The sequence below is a fragment of the Notolepis coatsorum genome, assembly GCF_963971535.1.
Source record: "Notolepis coatsorum genome assembly, chromosome: 13".
In the NCBI taxonomy this organism is placed as follows: domain Eukaryota; kingdom Metazoa; phylum Chordata; class Actinopteri; order Aulopiformes; family Paralepididae; genus Notolepis; species Notolepis coatsorum.
The window spans coordinates 116,343,964-116,365,890 of NC_140177.1; the positions used below are offsets into that span (position 1 = coordinate 116,343,964).

At 45.8% G+C, this 21,927-nt stretch overlaps 1 protein-coding gene across 1 annotated transcript in view; it reads left to right on the forward strand.

Moving 5' to 3' along the window:
* Positions 1-19,291, forward strand: part of dnaaf11 (dynein axonemal assembly factor 11) — a gene marked incomplete at both ends in the record, with an annotated part of 129,479 nt that extends 110,188 nt beyond the window's left edge. The window contains 1 exon segment of the mRNA XM_084327779.1: positions 19,096-19,291. Coding sequence (XP_084183905.1) covers positions 19,096-19,291 — 196 coding nt within the window.
* Between the last annotated feature and the right edge of the window lie 2,636 nt (positions 19,292-21,927).

Genomic DNA, 21,927 nt, shown 5'->3' on the forward strand with positions numbered 1-21,927 from the left:
GGGATGGGAGAAAAAATCGGAAAAAGGAGGGGGGAAAAAGATAATAATTTTTTTTTAAAATAAATTAAAAAAAACATTCACTTCATGGTTATGGTTAAGACATGAAGTTCGGGTTAAGGTTAGGGTTCGATCCCCAGCAGGGGAACTTTAAAGTTATCTGAAAACGTAAAAAGTCATTTTTTAATATGTGATATGTACTCATTTGTAATACTGTACGTACACATGTTACATTTCCAATACTGTAGGAGAGTGGCCTATTGGTACTGCCCCTTTAAGACCATATAGGGCCGCGGCTGGGTAGCGCAGCGGACTAAGTGTCTGCCTACCACCGCAGAGACACTGGTATCGAATCCAGCTGTCAGCGGTACCTCCGGCTTGGTCGGTCGTCCATACTAACCAATTGGCAGTATTAGCGGGTGGGAAGCCGGCGGAGTGTGTATCCTGGTCGTTGTAAACAGCGACTCCTACAGGTTGGTCGGGGCGCCTGCTCAGCGAGGAAGGGATCTGGGTGAGGTAGTGTGATCCTCGCACGCGTTACACTCACCCAATGAGAGTCCTCGCTGTCAGGTGAAAAGAAGCGGCTGGCTGACTCCGCATGTATCGGAGGAGACATGTGATCGTCTTCAACCCTCCCTAGACCGGCAAGTGGGGGGCAAATGTGCGCAACGACCAGGAAGGGAGGGAAGGGAATTGGCATAACTACTAAATTGGGACGGGAGAAAAATACAGAAAAAGGGGGAGAAAAAGTAGATAAAAAAAATACCATATAGGGCCTCAGCTGAGATGATTGAGAGCAGAGCAAGAGATAAATGGGGAGTGAGAGAAAGACACAGAGACAACATTTTTATTTAGGAAACAAAGAAAGCAGTCTGTTTGGAGGAATTGGTCACAGAGTTCTCAAAGGATCCAGTGGCACGTGATATGGCCGATCAGAGATCCCTGCATAACCGCTGAAGAGAAGACACCATAGTGCTGCCAAGCTGATTCTGGAAGGTTCAAAATTCAGTTAATTCTTAAATAATCAGTACTTCACTGAACTGTCTCCTGTCTTCAAACATTCAAATATCCCGGACTTGACCACATTGCACCTTGACAACCACCTGAATCACTCCAGATCTCCAGTTCTCCCAGTATCCCTGTTCTCCCAGTGTCCCTGTTCTCCCAGTGTCCCTGTTCTCCCAGTGTCTGTTCTCCCAGTGTCTCTGTTCTCCCAGTGTCCCTGTTCTCCCAGTGTCCCTGTTCTCCCAGTGTCTGTTCTCCCAGTGTCTCTGTTCTCCCAGTGTCCCTGTTCTCCCAGTGTCCCTGTTCTCCCAGTGTCCCTGTTCTCCCAGTGTCTCTGTTCTCCCAGTATCTCTGTTCTCCCAGTGTCCCTGTTCTCCCAGTGTCCCTGTTCTCCCAGTGTCCCTGTTCTCCCAGTGTCTCTGTTCTCCCAGTGTCTCTGTTCTCCCAGTGTCCCTGTTCTCCCAGTGTTCCTGTTCTCCCAGTGTCCCTGTTCTCCCAGTGTCCCTGTTCTCCCAGTGTTTGTTCTCCCAGTGTCTCTGTTCTCCCAGTGTCTCTGTTCTCCCAGTGTCCCTGTTCTCCCAGTGTCCCTGTTCTCCCAGTGTCCCTGTTCTCCCAGTGTCCCTGTTCTCCCAGTGTCTCTGTTCTCCCAGTGTCTCTGTTCTCCCAGTGTCTCTGTTCTCCCAGTGTCCCTGTTCTCCTGGCTTCCCCTACAAACAATCTCCAAGCTCTCCTCAGCCACCACTTCAGCATGCTACCCCACACTCACTGAACACACAATCTGGACAATTCTAGTTTTGCTTATTGCTGTTTTTGCAGTTTTGTTTAATTTGATTTAATCGGAATGTTCAATCTGGTTGATTGATTGACATTACTGATGGTTATGTGATGGATCTGTTTTGCTGTCTTTTGTCTAATTGATTGATTTTATAAGTCATTATTGAACTGTGATTTGTTTAGCTATTTTAGTATTTGATTATATTGAGCTGACTAACGCTACAATACAATACATAAATATATTACTTCTGGCTATAACATAACGTACCTAATACATTATGTACCCTTTTACCTGTGGTTGATTAGTACGTTATTTACATATTTTAAGTGATATCAAGCTGTCAGGCTTCACTACAGCACACTCCTATGCAGAGAGTCGGGACGACATTCCACTGTCAAACATCTCTGCCCAAAGAGATGTAAACTACTTATTCTCATATTATTTTTCCTTAACACTTTGAATGCCCATAACGAATATTCTCGGGTTTACCCCCCGCGGGGTTGAATGCCCATAACGAGAATATTCGTTTTTTCTCATATTTTTTTTTATTACCGATCTGAATTCATATTTCATCAACCGAGTCTACCGTTGGTAAATCAGCCACCCCAGGCGCTCAGATGTGAAAAAAGCACCCCCTATCGTCTCCCAGATTGTAATTCACCCTTTTGGATTGGACTCAATGAAAATGCATGAGAAAAAATAACCTGGACTCCACATTTTACTTCTCACGCATGTAACCGGAGCCGATCAGCTTCATGCTGGACCCTCAGCACAGCGTGGTTACTGTGTTTTACAGTATACGCGTGGGATCAATAAAATGATCGATTTTTGGAATGGCTATCAGGAATTGGAATAATCCATTTGGATACCATCTGATCTCAGGTAAGGAATCTATTTTACCAGTCTTAGGATAATCAGACCCGTTTTCACGGAGCTATAAGCTTTTCCCCTATAATGTGATATGGCTGTTTGACTGTAAGAGCGATCAGGAACTGAGAGTCGATTTTCAGCGCGCGGCACCAGCGTGCACACGTACACATATACTATCGATAATCTAGCGTTTATTTGAAAACTATTCATAAATAAGCCGAAAAATGACAACGTTCTAGAATATTACAGTACAGGGCGATTATCATGGAATCTCTTCTTTTTTCCGTGAAAACGAGGGCTTTTCAAAATGCTATAAAACGGAAATGAACCAATAAAAAAACAATCCGCTTCGACAATGTTGACTGGAAATGAGTCATTGATAATGCGACGGGCAGATTAGACACATAGCCATAATTTAAAACATAGATAGGCGATATTAACGTTAACATTGAAGCGGATGGTGGGCATTCAAGCACTAAATGTGCGCCCACTGCTGTTAACATATTGAATAAATTATTATGTAGCCTACCTTTCTTCCTGTGGTCAATTAGTCCTTTATTTACATATTTTAAGCGAGATCGGGCTGACAATTAAGACATAACGGTGCACACATACCGAGTTATATGAGTACTGGCTAAGCGTCCCGCTCTTACGCCATACCGAGATATACCTCATCTCATGTACCTAGTGTACTCCATCAACGAATAAAAAACAAATACACCCAGCACCTGCCAGGCCCCGCCCTAGTGACGTACTATATAGTACTAGGCGTGGTCACCACTCACTCTTCCTCGGAAAATCGTTTCCAAAGAAAAGGGAACTCGGGGCACGCTAAGAGCGGGACGCTTAGCCAGTACTCATATAACTAGGTTATATAACCCATCGTTATATACTCATACTGGCATCGCGTCCCGCTCTTACGCCATACCGATATATGGGGTAGAGCGGACGCGAGGCCCGACAAATGCACCCCCTGAGGACCCGTAAGCCCACATCAGGGGGGAGGGGAGTCCCGTCACCCCACTCTTCCTAATGAAGAGGGGGCGGCAGTCAACTCCACCCGAGTGCGAACAAGAGGGAACTAGAACCTCTTGAACGCCCAGCACAGGCGGAACCACGTGTGACACAACACATTGTGGCCCACGCCCACACACTCTTGCTACCCCACAAAAGGACGGGAAGCAGGAGAGGTCACAGACCTCAGAACCGCCTGGGAGACAGAACCCCCGGTCATGTCCATGAGGTAAAACCTTACGAAGGGACCCGGTGAGGACCACGAAGCCGCAGCACAGATGTCCTCCACCGAGGCCCCACCCAGTAGAGCGGCAGAGGCCGCCACCCCACGAGTGGAGTGCGCCCTGACGCCCCCAGGGGGAGCCAGCCCGGCCAACGTGTAGCAAAGGGCAATGCCCTCGCACAACCAATGGGACAGGCGCTGTTTCGACAGTGCCTTACCAGCACGAGAGCCACCGTAACAGACAAAGAGCTGATCGGTAGCCCTGAGGCCCTGAGTACGGCTGAGGTAAACCCCCAAAGCCCGGACCGGACATGACGGGTGAAGGCCCGCCTCCAACTCACTAGCGCGAGGAGGCGGATGAAACGCCTGAACTATAATATCCCTGGAGCGGAAAGAACTCCGGATATTTTTAGGCACGAAGGCAGGATTAGGCCGCAGAGTGGCACCGCAATCGGAACGAAAAGACAGGCACTCTGGCCGTACCGAGAGAGCACAAAGCTCACCCACGCGTTTAGCGGAGGTGACGGCCAGCAAGAAACGCGGTCTTGAACGACAGCTGTTCCAACGGCGCTTGCTCAAGAGGTTCAAACGGGGCCAAGGACAACCGACCGAGGACCAATTGAAGATCCCAGCTCGGAGCCAAAGAGCGTTTTACCGGCTTAATGCGTCGAGCGCCAAGCAGGAAACGCCTCACAAGAGGGTGGCTGAACAAAACAACACCCTCAAATCCCTCATGATAAGAGGATATAGCTGCTGCATATACCCTCACCGTCGAGGCCGACAGTCTATCAAGGAGAGAAAAAGGACAGCATCCAGGGGGCAGGACACCGGGTCCCTGCCCCCCGCCTTACACCACTCTTGGAACATACGCCACCTACCCGCGTAAAGCGACAGTGGAGGGAGCATGCGCATTCCGGATGGTATCAACCACAGAAGGGTCCATCCTCTCCAGACTTACCCTCTCACCAGCCAAACCATCAGGGGTTGGCATATCACCGGGGGCTGAAACAGCGACCCGTGTGCTTGAGAGAGGGCCCTCGCCGACCAAGGAATAGGCCACGGCGGGGCTACCAGTAGCTGGATCAGGACCGGGAACCACACCGCTGTGCCCCGGTCCGGCGCGACCAGGATCACGGTCCTGCTCTCCCTCCATATCCGCTCCAACAACTGACTCAACAGATGTGTAGGGGGAAAGGCGTACAGAAGGCCGGGCGGCCATGGAAACATTGAGAAGGCATCCACCCCCAAGGGGGGATGGTCTTCCCGACTGACCGAGAACCACAAGGGGCACTTGTGAGATTGTCTGCTCGCAAACAGATCCACTGAAGCTTCCCCGAAGCGATCCCAGATCTGCCTGACTGTCCTGGCGCAGTTCCCACTCGCCGGAACGAGGACCGCCCAGAGACATCATATCCGCGCCCACATTCTCCTTGCCAGGGATGTGGAGCACCTTCAGACTGCGCAGCCTGTTTAGAGCTGCCCATAGCCAGAGTTCGACCGCCGCCCGGTGCAGGCGGATGGATCGTGTTCCACCCTGCCTGTTGATATACGCCGCTGCCGTCATACTGTCCGTTCTGACCAGAACGTGCTCGCCTACCACCAGGTGGGCGAACCATCTGAGGACCAGGAGGACCGCCCTCAATTCCAACACATTGATGTGCAGGGTAGACCGGGCAGCATGGATCGTCCAGCTGCCCCCCACTGCGTTGGTCCGACACGTCCCTCCCCAACCCGTGAGGGAAGCGTCGGTGAAGACCGTGACGTGTGAGCGCCTGCTGCCCATGGGGACCCCATTGGTGAGGATACCAGGCCTCCTCCAATGGGCGAGATCCCCCCATATCGACAAAGGAACCGTCAACCGTTTACATTTGTCCCTCACCGAGTCTATTCTCATACTGGAGAACCACCTCTGTATCCTCCTCATGAAGAGGAGGCCAAGAGGGACCACCGCGTGAGCAGATGCCATCATACCGAGCAGGCGCATTACTTGCAGCGCCGCAACCGTCCTTCCAGGACGGAAACCCCAGAGCGCGTGGAGGATAGACACCCTCCGTTGCTCCGAGAGGGTTACAATCATGGGCCTTGACCTCAATGTCAAGCCCAAGTACTCCACCTGTTGACTGGGAAGAGGCGTACTCTTCTTCCAGTTCACAGCAAAACCCAGCTTGGTGAGGAATTCCACCACCAGCCTGGTATGAGACCTGGCGACCTCCGACCGGCTGAGGAGCAGAATGTCGTTGAGATAGAATAGAATTCGTATTCCCTGACGACGTAGAGGCTCCAGCGCAGTCTCTACGCACTTGGTGAATGTGCGGGGAGCCAGAGAATAGCCGAACGGCAACCTCTGGTATTCGTACGCTACGCCCTGAAACAGGAACCGTAGGAACTTCCTGTGAGGAGGGAAAATCGGGATGTGAAAATACGCATCCTTCAGGTCTATGGAGGTGAACCAGTCTCCCACTCTGACAGCAAGTAGCAGATGTTTGACGGTCAACATTCTGAATGGTCTCGCCACAATCAGATGATTGAACGCGGACAGATCCAGTATAGGTCTGACCCCTCCCGTTTTTTTGGGCACCAGAAAATAACTGGAGTAGATGCCTGACATCGCGTCCTCTCTCGGGACCACGACTACGGCCTGCTTCGCCAACAGAGATTGGATCTCGTCGGCCAGAGCTGTCACTGCTGCTGACCCTGATAATAGGGTCTGCACCAAACCTGAGAACGGAGGGTGGGGTTGTGCGAACTGCAAAACAAGCCCCAGCCTCAATGTTCTCTCCATCCACCCCACCAAACAGCATTATTGTCGCCATATGTGATAATAATCCCAGAGCGCACCCGCCGTCAACTGACGCTGGGCCGCAAGGAACAGTAGATAGGTGGCCCGGTCCCTCCCGCTGTGCGTAGCCTCTGAACCCGCCAAAGCGGACAGGGCGGTCGCACCCAAGGGGGGTCCCCGACAGAAAGGGCCGGTTTGATACGGGAGAAGCTGGCATCAAACTGGTTGACACACGCTCCCCCCCTGAACACCCCTCTAGCGCATGCTGAGGAGTTGTTCTACAGCTAGACATGCAAGTCGTGAGGACCCCATGGGTTCCTACACACCGTAGCCCTGCAGTGATATTGCTACCACCCAAATCACGCGCGCCTCTTCTTTGCAGACCACTGCCGATCTCGCGGGAGTGGGAGGCATCAACCTGATACCCCGCCTGGCGAAGGCGAGGTCGGGGTAACCCGTGCTGAGCATTCATACGAAGAGGCCTCGAGTCCCCCTGCTGACCACTGTAAATAGTGGCAGCCGTAACACCAGGCTCACCAATCACACAACGTGTGGCGCGGGAGCCACGTGACAGCACAACATTCTCACGGACAGACCCAGGCTCAGCCATCAACTGGGTGTCAGCCCCTGTCCCCATGAGAAGCGAAACGTGGGTCCGCATGCGCTTCAAAGAAGGTTCGCGGCCCGCAGCCAAAGGAAAACGATCAGAGCCCCTCTTCCGTTGGTGACGGGGAGAGGAGTGATCGGGGAGCGGGCTGTTCGTGGCAGAATGACGACGGCTTGTATCTTCCAAGCCGAGTACATCCAACATGGCCGATCCCTCGGCCGCCAAGGCTGTCGGCCTTGTGGACCCCTGTTGACTCCGCCCAGGGTACCACTGGCGGGGGAAACATGGCCGTCTGTCGAGGGCCTCGCCACAGTCGCTGACGAGGCCGTGCTCCAACCTCTGGCTGCATGAGGTGGTGTGGGACCTAGATCAACAACCGCCTGCGTCTCCGCAGAACGACCAAAGAGTCCCTCTGTGGAAAAAGGAGCCGTGAGGAAAGAAAACCTTTCTTCTTCCCCAAGAGGAGATTGCTCCAACCAGAAATGCCTATTAACAAGCGTTGATAGCATCCTAATCCTCCCCGCAGTTATAGCTTGCGACTGAGTCAAGATCTCTATAACACCAAAAACATGCAAAATGTTTTCAGCGTCGGCTGGTCCTGTAGCCCCACTACCCGACGCTAATGTGGACAGAAAAACAGTCAGCTGAGCCACAACACTGGCCGCCGCTAAATTCCATCCTGCAGCAGTATAGCTCTCATCAGTCCACACTGCCACCCGCCGGGCCGACTCACTCTCAAGCGTCGGCTTCCGGGTGGGACACCGTCCAACCCCGCCGGGGCACAGGATCGATGCTACCTGGCTACTTAGCCACGGCACACCCGCCCTGCACCCTGTTGTCAACCCATTCACCCGTAAAAAGGGTAAATAGGACTCAGCAAAATCCCCCACATTATCTACCGACTGACCTTCATCAATGAACCGGTTAAGAGGAGGGAAAAGCGGCAACATCCCACGGCGGGGAACATTAGAACAGTGACCCAGCATTTCAGCATTAGCGTTAGCATTAGCATTAGTGTTAGCAGCGCACTCCAGGATCGCTTGGAAACCGTCCACTTCAGGGGAACGTTCACCAAAACATCCCGCCCCTGGCGCAGACACACAACTCGGTTGTGTAACAAAACAACCAGCATTACTAACACTAGCATCAATGCCTGATGACACAGGGCCTACCTGTGTACGAGCCGGCTCGATAGCCAAACCTTGCACGCTGTCCCTCGATCTGCTGCCACAAGACGAGGAAACATCAGAATAGACCCGACGTGTCGTTGGAACATGCCCGAAGATTCCAGGGGTAAGCAAATCTCCGGTAAGCACTCAATATTACGCAATTTCTCTAAACTTTTCATGACAACTAGTTGCATAGGGTGCACGCATCCGCTATGATGGAAACGAAAATAGAGGAAGAGTGAGTGGTGACCACGCCTAGTACTATATAGTACGTCACTAGGGCGGGGCCTGGCAGGTGCTGGGTGTATTTGTTTTTTATTCGTTGATGGAGTACACTAGGTACATGAGATGAGGTATATCTCGGTATGGCGTAAGAGCGGGACGCGATGCCAGTACGAGTATATAACTCTGGTTATACACCTGGTCACAGTATCCCTCCATAGCCAGGGTCTTTATTTACATCTTCAGTGTTTATTTACATCCTCTGACCCCTGACCTCCATAAATCTAGACCCTGACACACTGGTCCAATCACACACTTCAAACCAATGGTTTAATCAATAGTGCACCATCTGCAAACCATCAGTCTTGGCCCTCGAATTCCTCTCATTATAATATTTCAATATTTCCTTCATTCTGATAATAAGGTGAATGGCTCCTCCGGTGACAATTTGGAGAAGACCTCATTACCCCTCTGAGCTATGTTGGCCAGGGGGGGTGACATACTACTGGGAGCTGTTTTCAACACCCTAACTAGGACGTGCCTTATTAGAAGAGACTCAAGCTAATGGCTCCATCCATCTCTCTCATGTAGGAGTGCTGACGCTTAGGTGTACCTGTCCCTTGGCAAGGAGAGTGCTGGGAGCTAAACATGGACTGTGATCCGAGTTGTTGTTAACCCCCCCCCCCTCCTTCCCCAAGCCTTCATAATGACTTTACTAGATGTCTCACTTAGCTCTCCTAAAATGAGAATGCTGTCAGTTAAAGGAAACTTTTAAGATCAGAGGAACATGGACCCATCTGGAGTCCATGCTTCTGTTGTCTTAAAATTTAATTATGCTAAAAGCACAAAACAGACTCCTCTCGCTGACATCCACTCCAAACCTAATCCCCTCTGGGTCCATGAGCAGGCATTGAAGCTAAACAGAGCTTTGGGATGCTGTGTTATATTGAGTCCTATTGAACAGGTATTGAAGCTAAACAGAGCTTTTGGATGTTGTGTTATATTGAGTCCTATTTAACATGTATTGAAGCTAAACAGAGCTTTTGGAGGCTGTGTTATACTGAGTCCTATTATTAAAATGTATTATTTAATGTAAATTAATAAAACCAATGAAATGAGAGAAACATTCAAATCAAAGTCAGCTTTAGACAGCTAAAAAAGAAAAGATCACGTAAAAACACACTAGGCATCAGTAGGTGCATTTAGGCAAATGCCTTGTTAACAATAAATGTTTTTAGTCCCCTTTTGAATGCGTCAATGGACTGTGGTGCTCTCAGATGGTCGGGGAGGGCATTCCACAGCCGAGGAGCAGCTGAGCAGAAGGCCCGGTCGCCCATGGTGCAGAGGTTCATTTTGTGTTTGGGTTTGAGTGTGTTTGAGTTTCCAGAGCGGAGGGAGCGGGTGGAGGTCGGGGGAGCGATGAGTTCCTTTAGATAGGAGGGGGCGTTGCTGTGGATCCACTGATGGGCAAGGAGGGAGAACTTGTACTCTATCCTGAAGGAGACGGGCAGCCAGTGTAGAGCATGGAGTATCGGTGCGATGTGTTCATATTTCCGCACTCTCATCAGGATCCTAGCAGCACAGTTCATTAAACAATATTAAACAGGTATTAAAGCTAAACAGAGCTTTGGGATGCTGTGTTATATTGAGTCATATTGAACAGATATTGAAGCTAAACAGAGCTTTGGGAGGCTGTGTTATATTGAGTCATATTGAACAGATATTGAAGCTAAACAGAGCTTTGGGAGGCTGTGTTATATAGAGTCCTATTGAACAGATATTGAAGCTAAACAGAGCTTTGGGAGGCTGTGTTATATAGAGTCCTATTGAACAGATATTGAAGCTAAACAGAGCTTTGGGAGGCTGTGTTATATTGAGTCCTATTGAACAGGCATTGAAGCTAAACAGAGCTTTGGGATGCTGTGTTATATTGAGTCCTATTGAACAGGCATTGAAGCTAAACAGAGCTTTGGGAGGCTGTGTTATATTGAGTCCTATTGAACAGGCATTGAAGCTAAACAGAGCTTTGGGAGGCTGTGTTATGTAGAGTCCTATTCCGATTACAACCCAATCATAAAATGGATGGTATCTGTTTTTATGAGGCCACCATTTCCTCTTTTAGCAATGCCATAACCCAAGTCACCAGGTCTCCGCAGACCACCACTGTGGGGCGATAGCGGCTCAGGAGGTAGAGTTGTCATCTGGTAATCGGAAAGGTTCCCGGTTTGATTCCGGCTCCTCCTGGCAGCATGTCGAAGTTGAGCAAGACACTTAAAGGGGCACTTCGCCAAAAGCAATGGTGATTTATTTTGCACATAATCATCTCACACACATCCAAAACCCCTAAACGGTTTTTCACACATTTGTTTAGTCTGGAAAGCCCTTTGGATAAAATACAGTGTATATAAAGTGCTATATAAAACACAGTCATTTTACCATAAGGAAGACGTATCATATCAGCAAGTGCAGATGTTGACCACAAATGCTTCTGTTTCCCGCTCCTCCTCATTTCCATGCTCCATAAACACGTTGCGAGGTGTAATGAAGTGGCAAACGACTGGCCCTCCTTCGCCGTACTGTCACCGCTGTCGTCGACAGCTGCATAGGGAGATTCAATTATAATAGCCGCTCTCATCACACTAAATCACCACCTTTTCATTTACATTTTCTTTGGCGTTATTGCCCACTCTATACTAGACTCATTCCACCCTGTAATCTTGGGTGCATTAGAAGGGGTAACTGGTTTAGCATTTAAACACGGTCCGTCTGTGTTTATCATACTAATTATCCAGCCAATCTAAACAACCCCCTGCTGTAGAGAGACGAAGTCCCTCCCTTTCCACCAGACCATCCAGCGAATCAAACAACTCCCACGCTATAGCGTTTCATTCGATTTTCCCCTTTGATTTATTTTTCAAAGCCAACTAACAACGAAATGTCAAATGACAGATTGGAGGGAATCACAAATTACATTTGAATGATTGAGGTTCCAAAGGCAGGTATTTTATGTGGACTCAAAATTAAGCATTTCTGAGTTATTATAATTTTGAGTGGCAGTCATCTTGTCCGGGCCTATTAATCGAGCATATTTTACGTCTGATGAGATGACGCTCTGGGATAGCCAGACACTTTTGTAAGTAAATATGAAACGGCTTCTCCGTGTTTATGTTTACAGAGTGACACAGTAGCTCATTCAAATGCAAATGGTTTCTTACCCCAGTAGAGAATTACTATTATGCAAGTGACATCTCTGAGCATAACCTCGTACAGTTGATTCACGCTTCAAATTGCTTCTTTTTGGCTTATTTAATTAGGCCTGAATTTAATCAAGTAGAGACGTGATTTGCCTTGAAATTTATTTGAAAAGAAAATGTAAATGTCTAAAAGATTAATTTGTAGCATTTGTATTCTAGGATTCAAAATGAGGTATCAACAGGTATGAATACTGAATACTGTTTAGCAATGAGGGAATTCTTACATAATAGCATAACTGGAACGTCTCTAAATGTGGGTCCTAGCCGGGCTTTCACATGGAACATCTACAGTACATTTGTACCTTTTTCATATACTAGATATACTATGTATACTACATAGTATATAGTCAGCAGACTCTATTTAATAAGACTATTGACTATTGTTAGATATGATTAAAGGGGCACCAAAAAACAACGCTGACTTATTTTTCACATAATCTCACACACATCCAAAAACAGTTTTGCACACATCCATTTAGTTTGACAGTTATTGAGAGTAAATTTGTTTGAATATGGCCACCAGTGATTGAAGGGACAGGGACATTGATATAAATATTTCTCATGTGTGCTATGGATTTCCAGACCTATTTCTGAAGCGCTCTGGCTATCCGATCAACGCTGCAAATCGGGAAAAGTTCTGTCAGGCTTTGCGCCTCCTGGTGGCATATAACAGAACAGCAATCAACCTCAAAATCAACCCCCCTCGAAACCGCGGTAGAACAGTAGACAGTCCTAATGGCTGCATCTGTAGCAATACCTCGTCTTATGTCATTGAGCTGTAATTAACACAACACAAACATTCAATGTCCCTGATGACATCACTGAATGCCATATTCAAACTAATTTACTCTCAATAACTAAATTACTGTATATTGTCTACACTGCCTATTTGTATTCTATTTTTATTTTACTTCTCCACTGTACTATAATTCTATGTATCATGTATTCTACCTGTACCGTCCATCCCCCCTCCCCCATGCTGTTATGATGCCTGCATTTCCCCCAAGGGGATCAATAAAGGAATATCTTATCTTATATTATCTTATCTTAGGTGATGTCCACACGAATCTGGATATTTAGCAAAACGCACATTTTCTTCCATTTGGGCCTTTCATCCACACGTAACGACATTTTCGAAAACGCATTTTAAAGTGAAGATTATTCAAAATGTCCATTTCAGTGGATCCGTGTAGCCACGTTAAACACATACTCTAGATAAACGATGACATCACAGCTCACAACCCATGCTCAAACTGTTGTTCTATGGCAATAGGCGGCCCGTAGCACTTGCTTAACATGAAGGTAATAACATCGGTGGACAGCGCCTGGTGCTGAAATGGCAGACGAGCAGTGTGGTATGGAATGACAATACCAGTTTAGTAGGTCATTCAAACTGTATCCTTACTTATATATGACTGACGGCACCAAACATGTGAACAATGCAATTAATGAACGTCTTGTTGTAATTATTATATACCTAATGTAGTGCGTCTTCTTGAAGCGGATTCAGCTTTTTTTGCTCAGATTTTACATTTTAGAAGGGTTTTAAAACCCTTCTACTTCTAGGCATATTTAATTCCGCCTGGATCTTTTTTGTATTGTGCGCTGTAGAATTGTCAAAGAGTAAGTGCTTTTGCCCTTTTTCCTTTGTAACTTCATCCTTCATCTTTCAATATCTTATTTAACATTACTGTATGAAATAAGTGTATTAAAAGATGGAGCTGTTAATGCGTATGAAGGTTTGTGTCCACGGGCAAGCTATATTCACGTAGCTCACATAATGATTCCTGTAATTCCTGTACAGTAACAACTATTCAACTAATAATGTTAAGTTAGGTCATCCTGGGATGCCAACCTGGGATCCTGCATGATGCCAACATCCTCAACTATCCGCAACATCAGAGCGCATCAGCTGCAGACACTCTTCTGTCTGGCGTCTATTAACAAAATTTTGAATGCAATTTGGCTTTTAACCCTCTAAAGCCAGGCGCAACACTAGACATGATAAACAAAACATTAAATATCTTTGGAACAGTTTGTGATAAGGACTCGTCTTATTTTGTTTCGGAATCGGGAGATTGTGATCTCAACATTGACATTGTATCTCTCCATCGCCCAATGGCAGTGCGCGGAAGTAAAGCATGGAATCATGAAATATCTAGATTGGTTGTTTTCTCTGGACTGCATATAATCCTGCATATAATCTATTTATCATCTATGTATGTCACTATAGCCAATGGAAATGCTAGGAATGGTCACGTGGGCTGGGGGAACCAATGGACAATTCCTATCGTTTCTTAAAAGTCCTGTCTGCTCGGTACCGCTATGGTATTTGAGATATCGCTTATCGCCACCTACTGGGCCAGCATGCTTGTTGGAGCAATGTATATGTGTTTCTGCGTTTACGTCTGGATGGAGTTTTCTTTTTTAACGCTGCTGTGTGGACAAGGATATTTTTTGGCCTGAAAATATCCATTTAGTTAAATATCCAGATACGTGTGGACATGACCTTAACACTTTAAGTGCCGAAAACGTGTTTAGGCGTCCTTCCCCGCCATGCTCAAGTTGCCGAGGACGCCGTAACTCGCCTTTAATATCAATATTTCAAAAATCTGTGATCGGCAGCCTTCACAATCTGTGATCCGCAGCCTTCACACACAGTTCTGAGCTCCTCTCAAACCTCTAGCGGTTCAAGAGCGCCATCTGGTGGCCGATCGGCAGAAGCGCCAAACAGGAAGTTATGTGGTTGAAGTGCTGATCGTCCATATTACTTCCGGGCACTCTCTATAAGTCCCGGGACTCGATCTCGACACAATACATAGCGATCCGTTGCCAATAACTTGATAAACAACATGATCTGGACGTATATACTATTATACAACCTGGAAATAGATCGCGTATTTCTACATCCCATAATAGGAATATTTCAGTTCCACGCTCATCGTCCAACGGCGCGAGGAAGATACGGTAAGATTCAGCGTTATTTTTGAACGTGTTCGATATAAACTGCTCTGATGATCATATCACCCACACTAGATGAATGATATAACGCTGCCCACGGAATTATAAACGATCCCCCGCCCATCCGGTCATCATCAGATGATACGTAGAAACTTCTAGAAGTACGTCCAATTGAAATTTTTTATCTCGCACAGATTCCTACCAAACTGTATTTCATCATCAATATAATGCATTTGGGGCTATAAATCACGTTCTGGAGAAAGCTGCAGAAAGAGATGAAAACATACTTATACTTTAGACCATATTTTACTATGAATATGTGAATAAAAAATTTTAACGTTGCTACACAATGAACAATACATATAGGACCTTGAATGGGCCCTAATAATGGCAATTTAGCAATAGAATTTAAAAAGTTATAGCCCTGCAAAGAAGGGGAACTTTTCCATAGACAAATAGAGCTGGCAAGGGATGGTATATCATGAATTTAGCCTTTGGCAATCAAAGTGTTAATGTGTGCAAAACTGTTTAGAGTCTTTGGATGTGTGTGAGATTATGTGCAAAATAAATCAGCATTGTTTTTATTTTGGTGAAGTGCCCCTTTAAGTCCAGACTTCCAGAACTGTCTGTGCTGTCTGAGATAGCAGTGGAGAAACACACTCCCTGTATGCATTCTCTAACCTTTAGTGAATGCAATAGTGACATTTAACTATTCCACATTTTCCTGGGGACCACCTGGAACCCCCTCAAAGACTTGTGGGGGGTCCCTGGACCTCACATTGAGAACCACTCATCTATCATATAATAGTTCAACCTCAGATTATTCAAGAGTCTGCAGAGTTTTCACCAGAAAGAAGAGATCTCCCCCAGAGATCCATTTAAACTCATAGCCACTAAACCAGTTCTCCCGCTGGAGGGGCCTCTGATATAAGTGATATTAATTGATTAATTGGTGAATGACATGACCTCATTCTGCGGGATGGATGTGTGGCGTGTGGGTAGGCAAGGGGATCAATCTGACTTAATGGCAACAGTGTCTGGCGTAATGGAATATCATCCCCCTGTGGAGATGAATTTATGGATGTTCACTCCAGGAATGGTTAACAGTGTATTCGCTATTGAACTCTTGCTTTCATCAGATATTCACCACATACCTCATCCAAAGGGAATTAAGACGGATTTTTATGTCTGTGGTGTGCAAGATATACTGCCAAGTACACACTACATGGGACCGTTTGCCATTTCATCATCATCAAAGCTTAAAAGTAATTTTGTGTGTAGCAGTCTAAATCACAGGCTTGGGCTGAACAAGAGAAAATCCACCCGTTAGCAATGCAGAAAACCCAGAGTGGAATTGCCCATACAAGCCTTTCCGATTGGTCATGACTAGTGGCAAGAAATCCTGTAAACAGGAAATACACGGATTGTGTATTAGAACTATGTAAAAGGCGTAAGTAAAAACTGCTTGAACAAATTCATTTTTTTCTTGCCATTCTCTCCTTGTTTGTGCATTGTGTGTTCGTCTTATTCTCCTTGGAACCGCAGAGCAGTTACATCTCACAGCCACAGGGTCACCAATTCATAATTGTGAATGTGTGAGTGAATGGGTAAAATGTGTGGAACAAATTGTAAAGCACTTTGGATAAAAGCGCTATATAAATGCACCATTTACTTTGTCTTGGAAAACTAAATTGTAGGCCCTGTACTTCTAATCCCTGTGAAGCTGTAATGTACTAACTACTGTATAGGCACAGTAGATGTCTAGCTTCAAACAGTGTTGCATTTTAATACAGTTTATCGATTCAGTTACATAGTGCATCTTTAAAGGAACATGCCAACATACAGACCACAAGCCTAGCTTACAAAAGTGGCCAATAATTTTCACCGGTCAGAAGTGATTGAACCAATTACCGGAAGGCGAAACAGGAGGTGGTCACTTTTTCAGAATGACGCTTGTTGGTTGTTTCGTCTTATTCCCGGAGATTGCAAGCACCTAATACGTTGAGTAGGGTGTCAATCAAACAGTGACAATCTTAGCTTTCAAGCAATGTATTGGTTCATTGTCATAAAAGCATTGGATCACCTTAAACAAGGCCAAAGTGCAGAGAGTGCAAAACTGGTCATTAAGACCTGTGCATGTTAAGAGGTTAAAACTCCAGGAGAGTGTTTTTAGCCAACAGCTAGGTTAGCTGGTCCATATTAGCTTCCATCAGAGCATGTGAGCGGGTGGATTTTGAAGTGAGCGCGGAGTGGGCTTTAAAATGGGTGAGAGTGATCCGGAGCGAGAGCTCTCCTTCGCTCCGAGCCGCTCCCACCCGCTCAGTGCACACGATCACACAGTGGTTTAAACTGATGTAATATACATGTAGTACAATGCCAAAGCAATAGGTGGCGATGTAGTTCAAACATGAAGGCCATTTTCAACCAATCAGAAGGGTGAACGAGTCACTCCACATCCTGCTAAGTCAAAACAGAAATCTGCCATCTTTAAAGGGGACCTGCATTGCTATTCCTAGCACTATTTGGGCAACTTTACACAATTCCTGTGAGTCTATTGAAGATATCTGTAAGTTTTTTTTTTTTTTTTTTTTAATGCATTGTTTTATATTTCTAATCAAGTACCCAACCATCATTTTTCAGCCTCAGGATTTCAGGCTGTTATGGACTGTAGAATGGATGAAAACATTATTTAACAGATTGCAGAATGGGTACAATATGGCTCAATACAAACAAGTGTTAAGGGGCCCAGGGGTGCAGACTGTTGTAGTTTGGTCAAATCAAGCTAATTTACATCATGCTCAATTCTGCTGAGCGGGCCGGAGCGCTTGATGCGCAAATGAACATGAGAGCTGAGCAAGCGTAGAGCGGCTTGTGGGGGGGCCAACATGAGCGAATGAGAGCGGAACTAAGCCGTCCAGAGCGAAGAGCTCCGCGCCCCTCACATGCTCTGGCTTCCATTCATTTGAACTTACTTGCAGCTGGATAGCTTTCTACTGAACGCACAGGGAGGAAAATGGTATTGATCTTCTTATCTGATTCTGGAGAAGACTGTAAGCGCATTTCCCATAATGTTGCTGTGTTCCTTTAAACCAGTGTAGTATATTTAGTGACTGTCACCTCCCAGTAATTTTGAGCACCATGTATTGAGAGACTCCAATGGGCCACCAGCCACCACGGCAATAAAACTGTCATCAGCACTAGAGAAAATGTCATATTTAAAGTAATTGGTTTTAATGGCCCTTTTTTCACTTGCAAGTGGGACATTTCTTTTTAGAGTTGCTTTTCCCACAAACATCAGAATAAATCACCACAGAGCTTGAAGGTATAGAAAAGACTTTTGCTGGTGTATCGTTGTAATCTCATTTGGTACAGAATTCTGATACTGTTGTCATGGTACAGAACTGTGCTGCTAGGATTCTGATGAGAGTGCGGAAATATGAACATATCGCACCGATACTCCATGCTCTACACTGGCTGCCCGTCTCCTTCAGGATAGAATACAAGGTCTCCCTCATTACCCATCAGTGCATCCACAGCAACGCCCCCTCCTATCTAAAGGAACTCATCGCTCCCCCGACCTCCACCCACTCCTCCGCTCTGGAAACTCAAACACACTCAAACCCAAACACAAGACGACCAGGCCTTCTGCTCAGCTGCATTTATAAATTTGTATTGTATTATGTTTATCTCCTTTCATGTAGCACTTTGAGATTTGTTACAAATACAAAGTGCATTACAAATACAATTTATTATTATTATTATTATTATTATTATTATTATTATTATTATTATTATTATTATTATTATTATTATTATTATTATTATTATTATTATTATTATTATTATTATTATTATTATGGTGCATGAGGCTGGCTTCATGCACAGAACATAAACTAATAGAACTAGTAACATTGATACTGTTGTCATGGAAGCAGTGATTGGCATGAGACTGAGTGTTGCTAAAGATATTAATATGAATTACATTCAGTGAATCAGCTATTAGTCACGTCAAGTGTTCCTTTATTAATCTCCTTGGGGAAATTCAGGTGTCATAGCAGCATGGGGAAGGGGGGGGGGGGGGGTGCAGGCATAAACGACCATAACAGAAATAGTCATAGTAATAATAAAAATAATTGTAGTCTGTGAACAGTTTTTATATTATTTTACAGGCCAATGTGATGTGATTAAAATGCTAATCTCGTACATTTCAACTTTGTAGGAAAGATAGCGGCCATGAGATGTTGGAAGTTGACCCCAGCAAACACACTGGCGTCGACTGGGCCGGCATTGTACAACACAAGGACGGAACCAAGAAAGGACCACTGGAGATGTCTAGGACACTGGACGCAGACACGGAGCACAGCACTTTTTCTGAAGGCTTCGTGGACGACCCCGATGTCCCTCCGTTGATATGAGACGTCCCACTGTTCCGGCTGATTGTCATCCGCTGATTTATTATGCATCATTAATTAATTAACCTTCCTGCGCTCCTGGGACAAAAAAAACTTCCCAACTGTAGATACTGTACATGTTGACCTTGGGATAACCTTGTCTTGATTTAATGCATATCCCCTAAAATGATTTGAGAATGTTTTATGGATGTCTTAGTGTGGTGTGCATGTGTGTGTTGAGAAATGAATGTGTGTGCAAGTGTGTATGTGGTCATTTGCAGCCAAAACGCAGTTTTATGTGAACTCCGTTTTTTCTGTTAAAATGGATTGTGTGTGTGTGTGTGTGTGTGTGTGTGTGTGTGTGTGTGTGTGTGTGTGTGTGTGTGTGTGTGTGTGTGTGTGTGTGTGTGTGTGTGTGTGTGTGTGTGTGTGTGTGTGTGTGTGTGTGTGTGTGTGTGTGTGTGTGTGTGTGTGTGTGTGTGTGTGTGTGTGTGTGTGTGTGTGTGTGTGTGTGTCAAACTGCATGTGAATGGCTGGCATTTAAAGGGGCATTTCGCTCACGTTTTGAACCTGAATCCTATCTTTCTGTTGTGAGGACATGTGATAGTCGGACATAAATCTTAGCAATGTGTTCCGTGTCTCAAGAGCTCAGCCGAGCTCCCTCCATCCCACTGTGCTTTGCGGTTGCAGCGAAATGTGTGGTTCTAGTGGCACACCGTGTAATCGCAACGTCCTGGGTTCGAACCCGGCCCAGGCCATTTGTTGCATGTCCTCCCCCTTCTCTCTACCTCATTTCCTGTCTCTCACTGTCCTGTCCCCAATAAAGCACAAATGCCCTAAAAACATATCTTTAAAAAAAGAATGTGTGGTTCTAGTTGTTTTATAAGATGTCAAATAGTTAAGTGTTGCAAATGTTATTCTGTGGTTTATTGTTTCTTTTTATATTATAATGTGTTTAAAGTTTAAACCCAGTTACAGTTGTTGATTTTCAACATAGCGAGATGTGACCACTTCTGTTTGGACAGTCAAGAGTATCTGTTTGGAACCAGGGGCGTATCTAGACCAAGCACTGTACTGGGGCACAGGGGGGCACCTAGGGATGCCAAGCGGGCGCGCAAAGCGCGCATGACTTTTTTTTGCCGGGTTTGGCCGGTTTTTGGCCGAAAATGGGCAGATTTTGTAACTATTTAATTTTTAACTTTATTTCGGTTTTAGGGTTAGGTTAGATGCATCCATCTGTATGGAGAATGGGAGGGTTTTGTCTGATAAGGCTGCCTCGTCTCAAAATGGCGTTTCACACCTGACCAGTGATGCGTTCCTCATGAGTTGTGAGCAGAAGCGCGTGCACGCACGGCACTCGCATGCACACAGGAATGCGCTGCACTCGCCAACTCGCCACCTGGGCTACTTTGCATATCAATAGCGCCGGTCGTCGGGTGTGTTAAATACGTTCTCAGATACATTCACACAGAACTTGTGAATGAAATGTGTTACATTCCATTCGTAGAGGCAATTAGGCATTGTCTTTATTCTGTGCGAGGGAACATTTATGCGCATGCACAGGAGCGCGCGCACGCGTCCGGGAGCGTGCGTGCACGTGGCGTCATTAGCGTGCGTGCAATCAGTGTTGATATGAGGAACGCAACACTGCACCTGACGTTCGGCAAACTACATTTTCTAAACATAAGTACACACAGCACGGTCCTTCTGACACACAAACCCGTAGTTGTCTGTCTACGACGGCTGGAATGCCCGAATTTCCTTTGCTTTAACAGAATGCAACCGCGGCACTGTGATTACATGGGAACTGCGCGGGAGGCCAGCTGACTGCTGACAGCTGAGCACCATGGTATGTACCATGTATTAGCTGTCATAGGAGTGTGCAAAACAGTCGACTTACAAAAAAGAACCTGTTGGAGGATTTCAACAAGATAAATGCAGTGCAAAATATTTCACTATTATAATATTTTAAAGCGAAGTAAAAAAATATATTATAATAATTTATTTTTCTGGGGACATTTTTACTGGGGCACAACTGATCAATACTGGGGCACGTGCCCCAGTAAAAGTGGTCTAAATACGCAGATGTTTGGAACCCGTCCAGCTTGAATATTTGCCTATATTTTCACTATTTTCTCAGCAACTGAGCAGTAGACAGATTTAGCCATTGAAATTACGCAAATTGTATGTCATAACCAGCTAGTGTTTCAGTCATTAAGTTGTGTTTTGAGAAATAACATGATTTGCAGACGTGCTTGAGACTTATTTTCTTTTGTATATCCTTTATTTAAACAGGGTAATCACATTGATATTAGGTAGCCCCGTTTATCCACAGTGGTTTGTGTGTCCCCTGCTGTGTTCTCCTAAAATCCACCATCAGCTCCTTGATCCAGCTCTATTCTATGCTTGACCCTGGTGTTATAGTATCGTATAGCTACCGCTCTGCGTCCTACTGGAATATATCCAGTATATATATCAGTCTATGCACTGAATAAATCTCCACATGCACCTTTACACACCTATTCGCCAGGCCACACCCCCATCCGCTCCTCTACATAAGCAGGGGTGTGGCCATACTAACGGCTCCTTCCTTATTTTCACCACGGCAAGTGTCTGTATACACCACTTGAGTTTAGTGTAAAGTAATTGTTGGAAAGGAG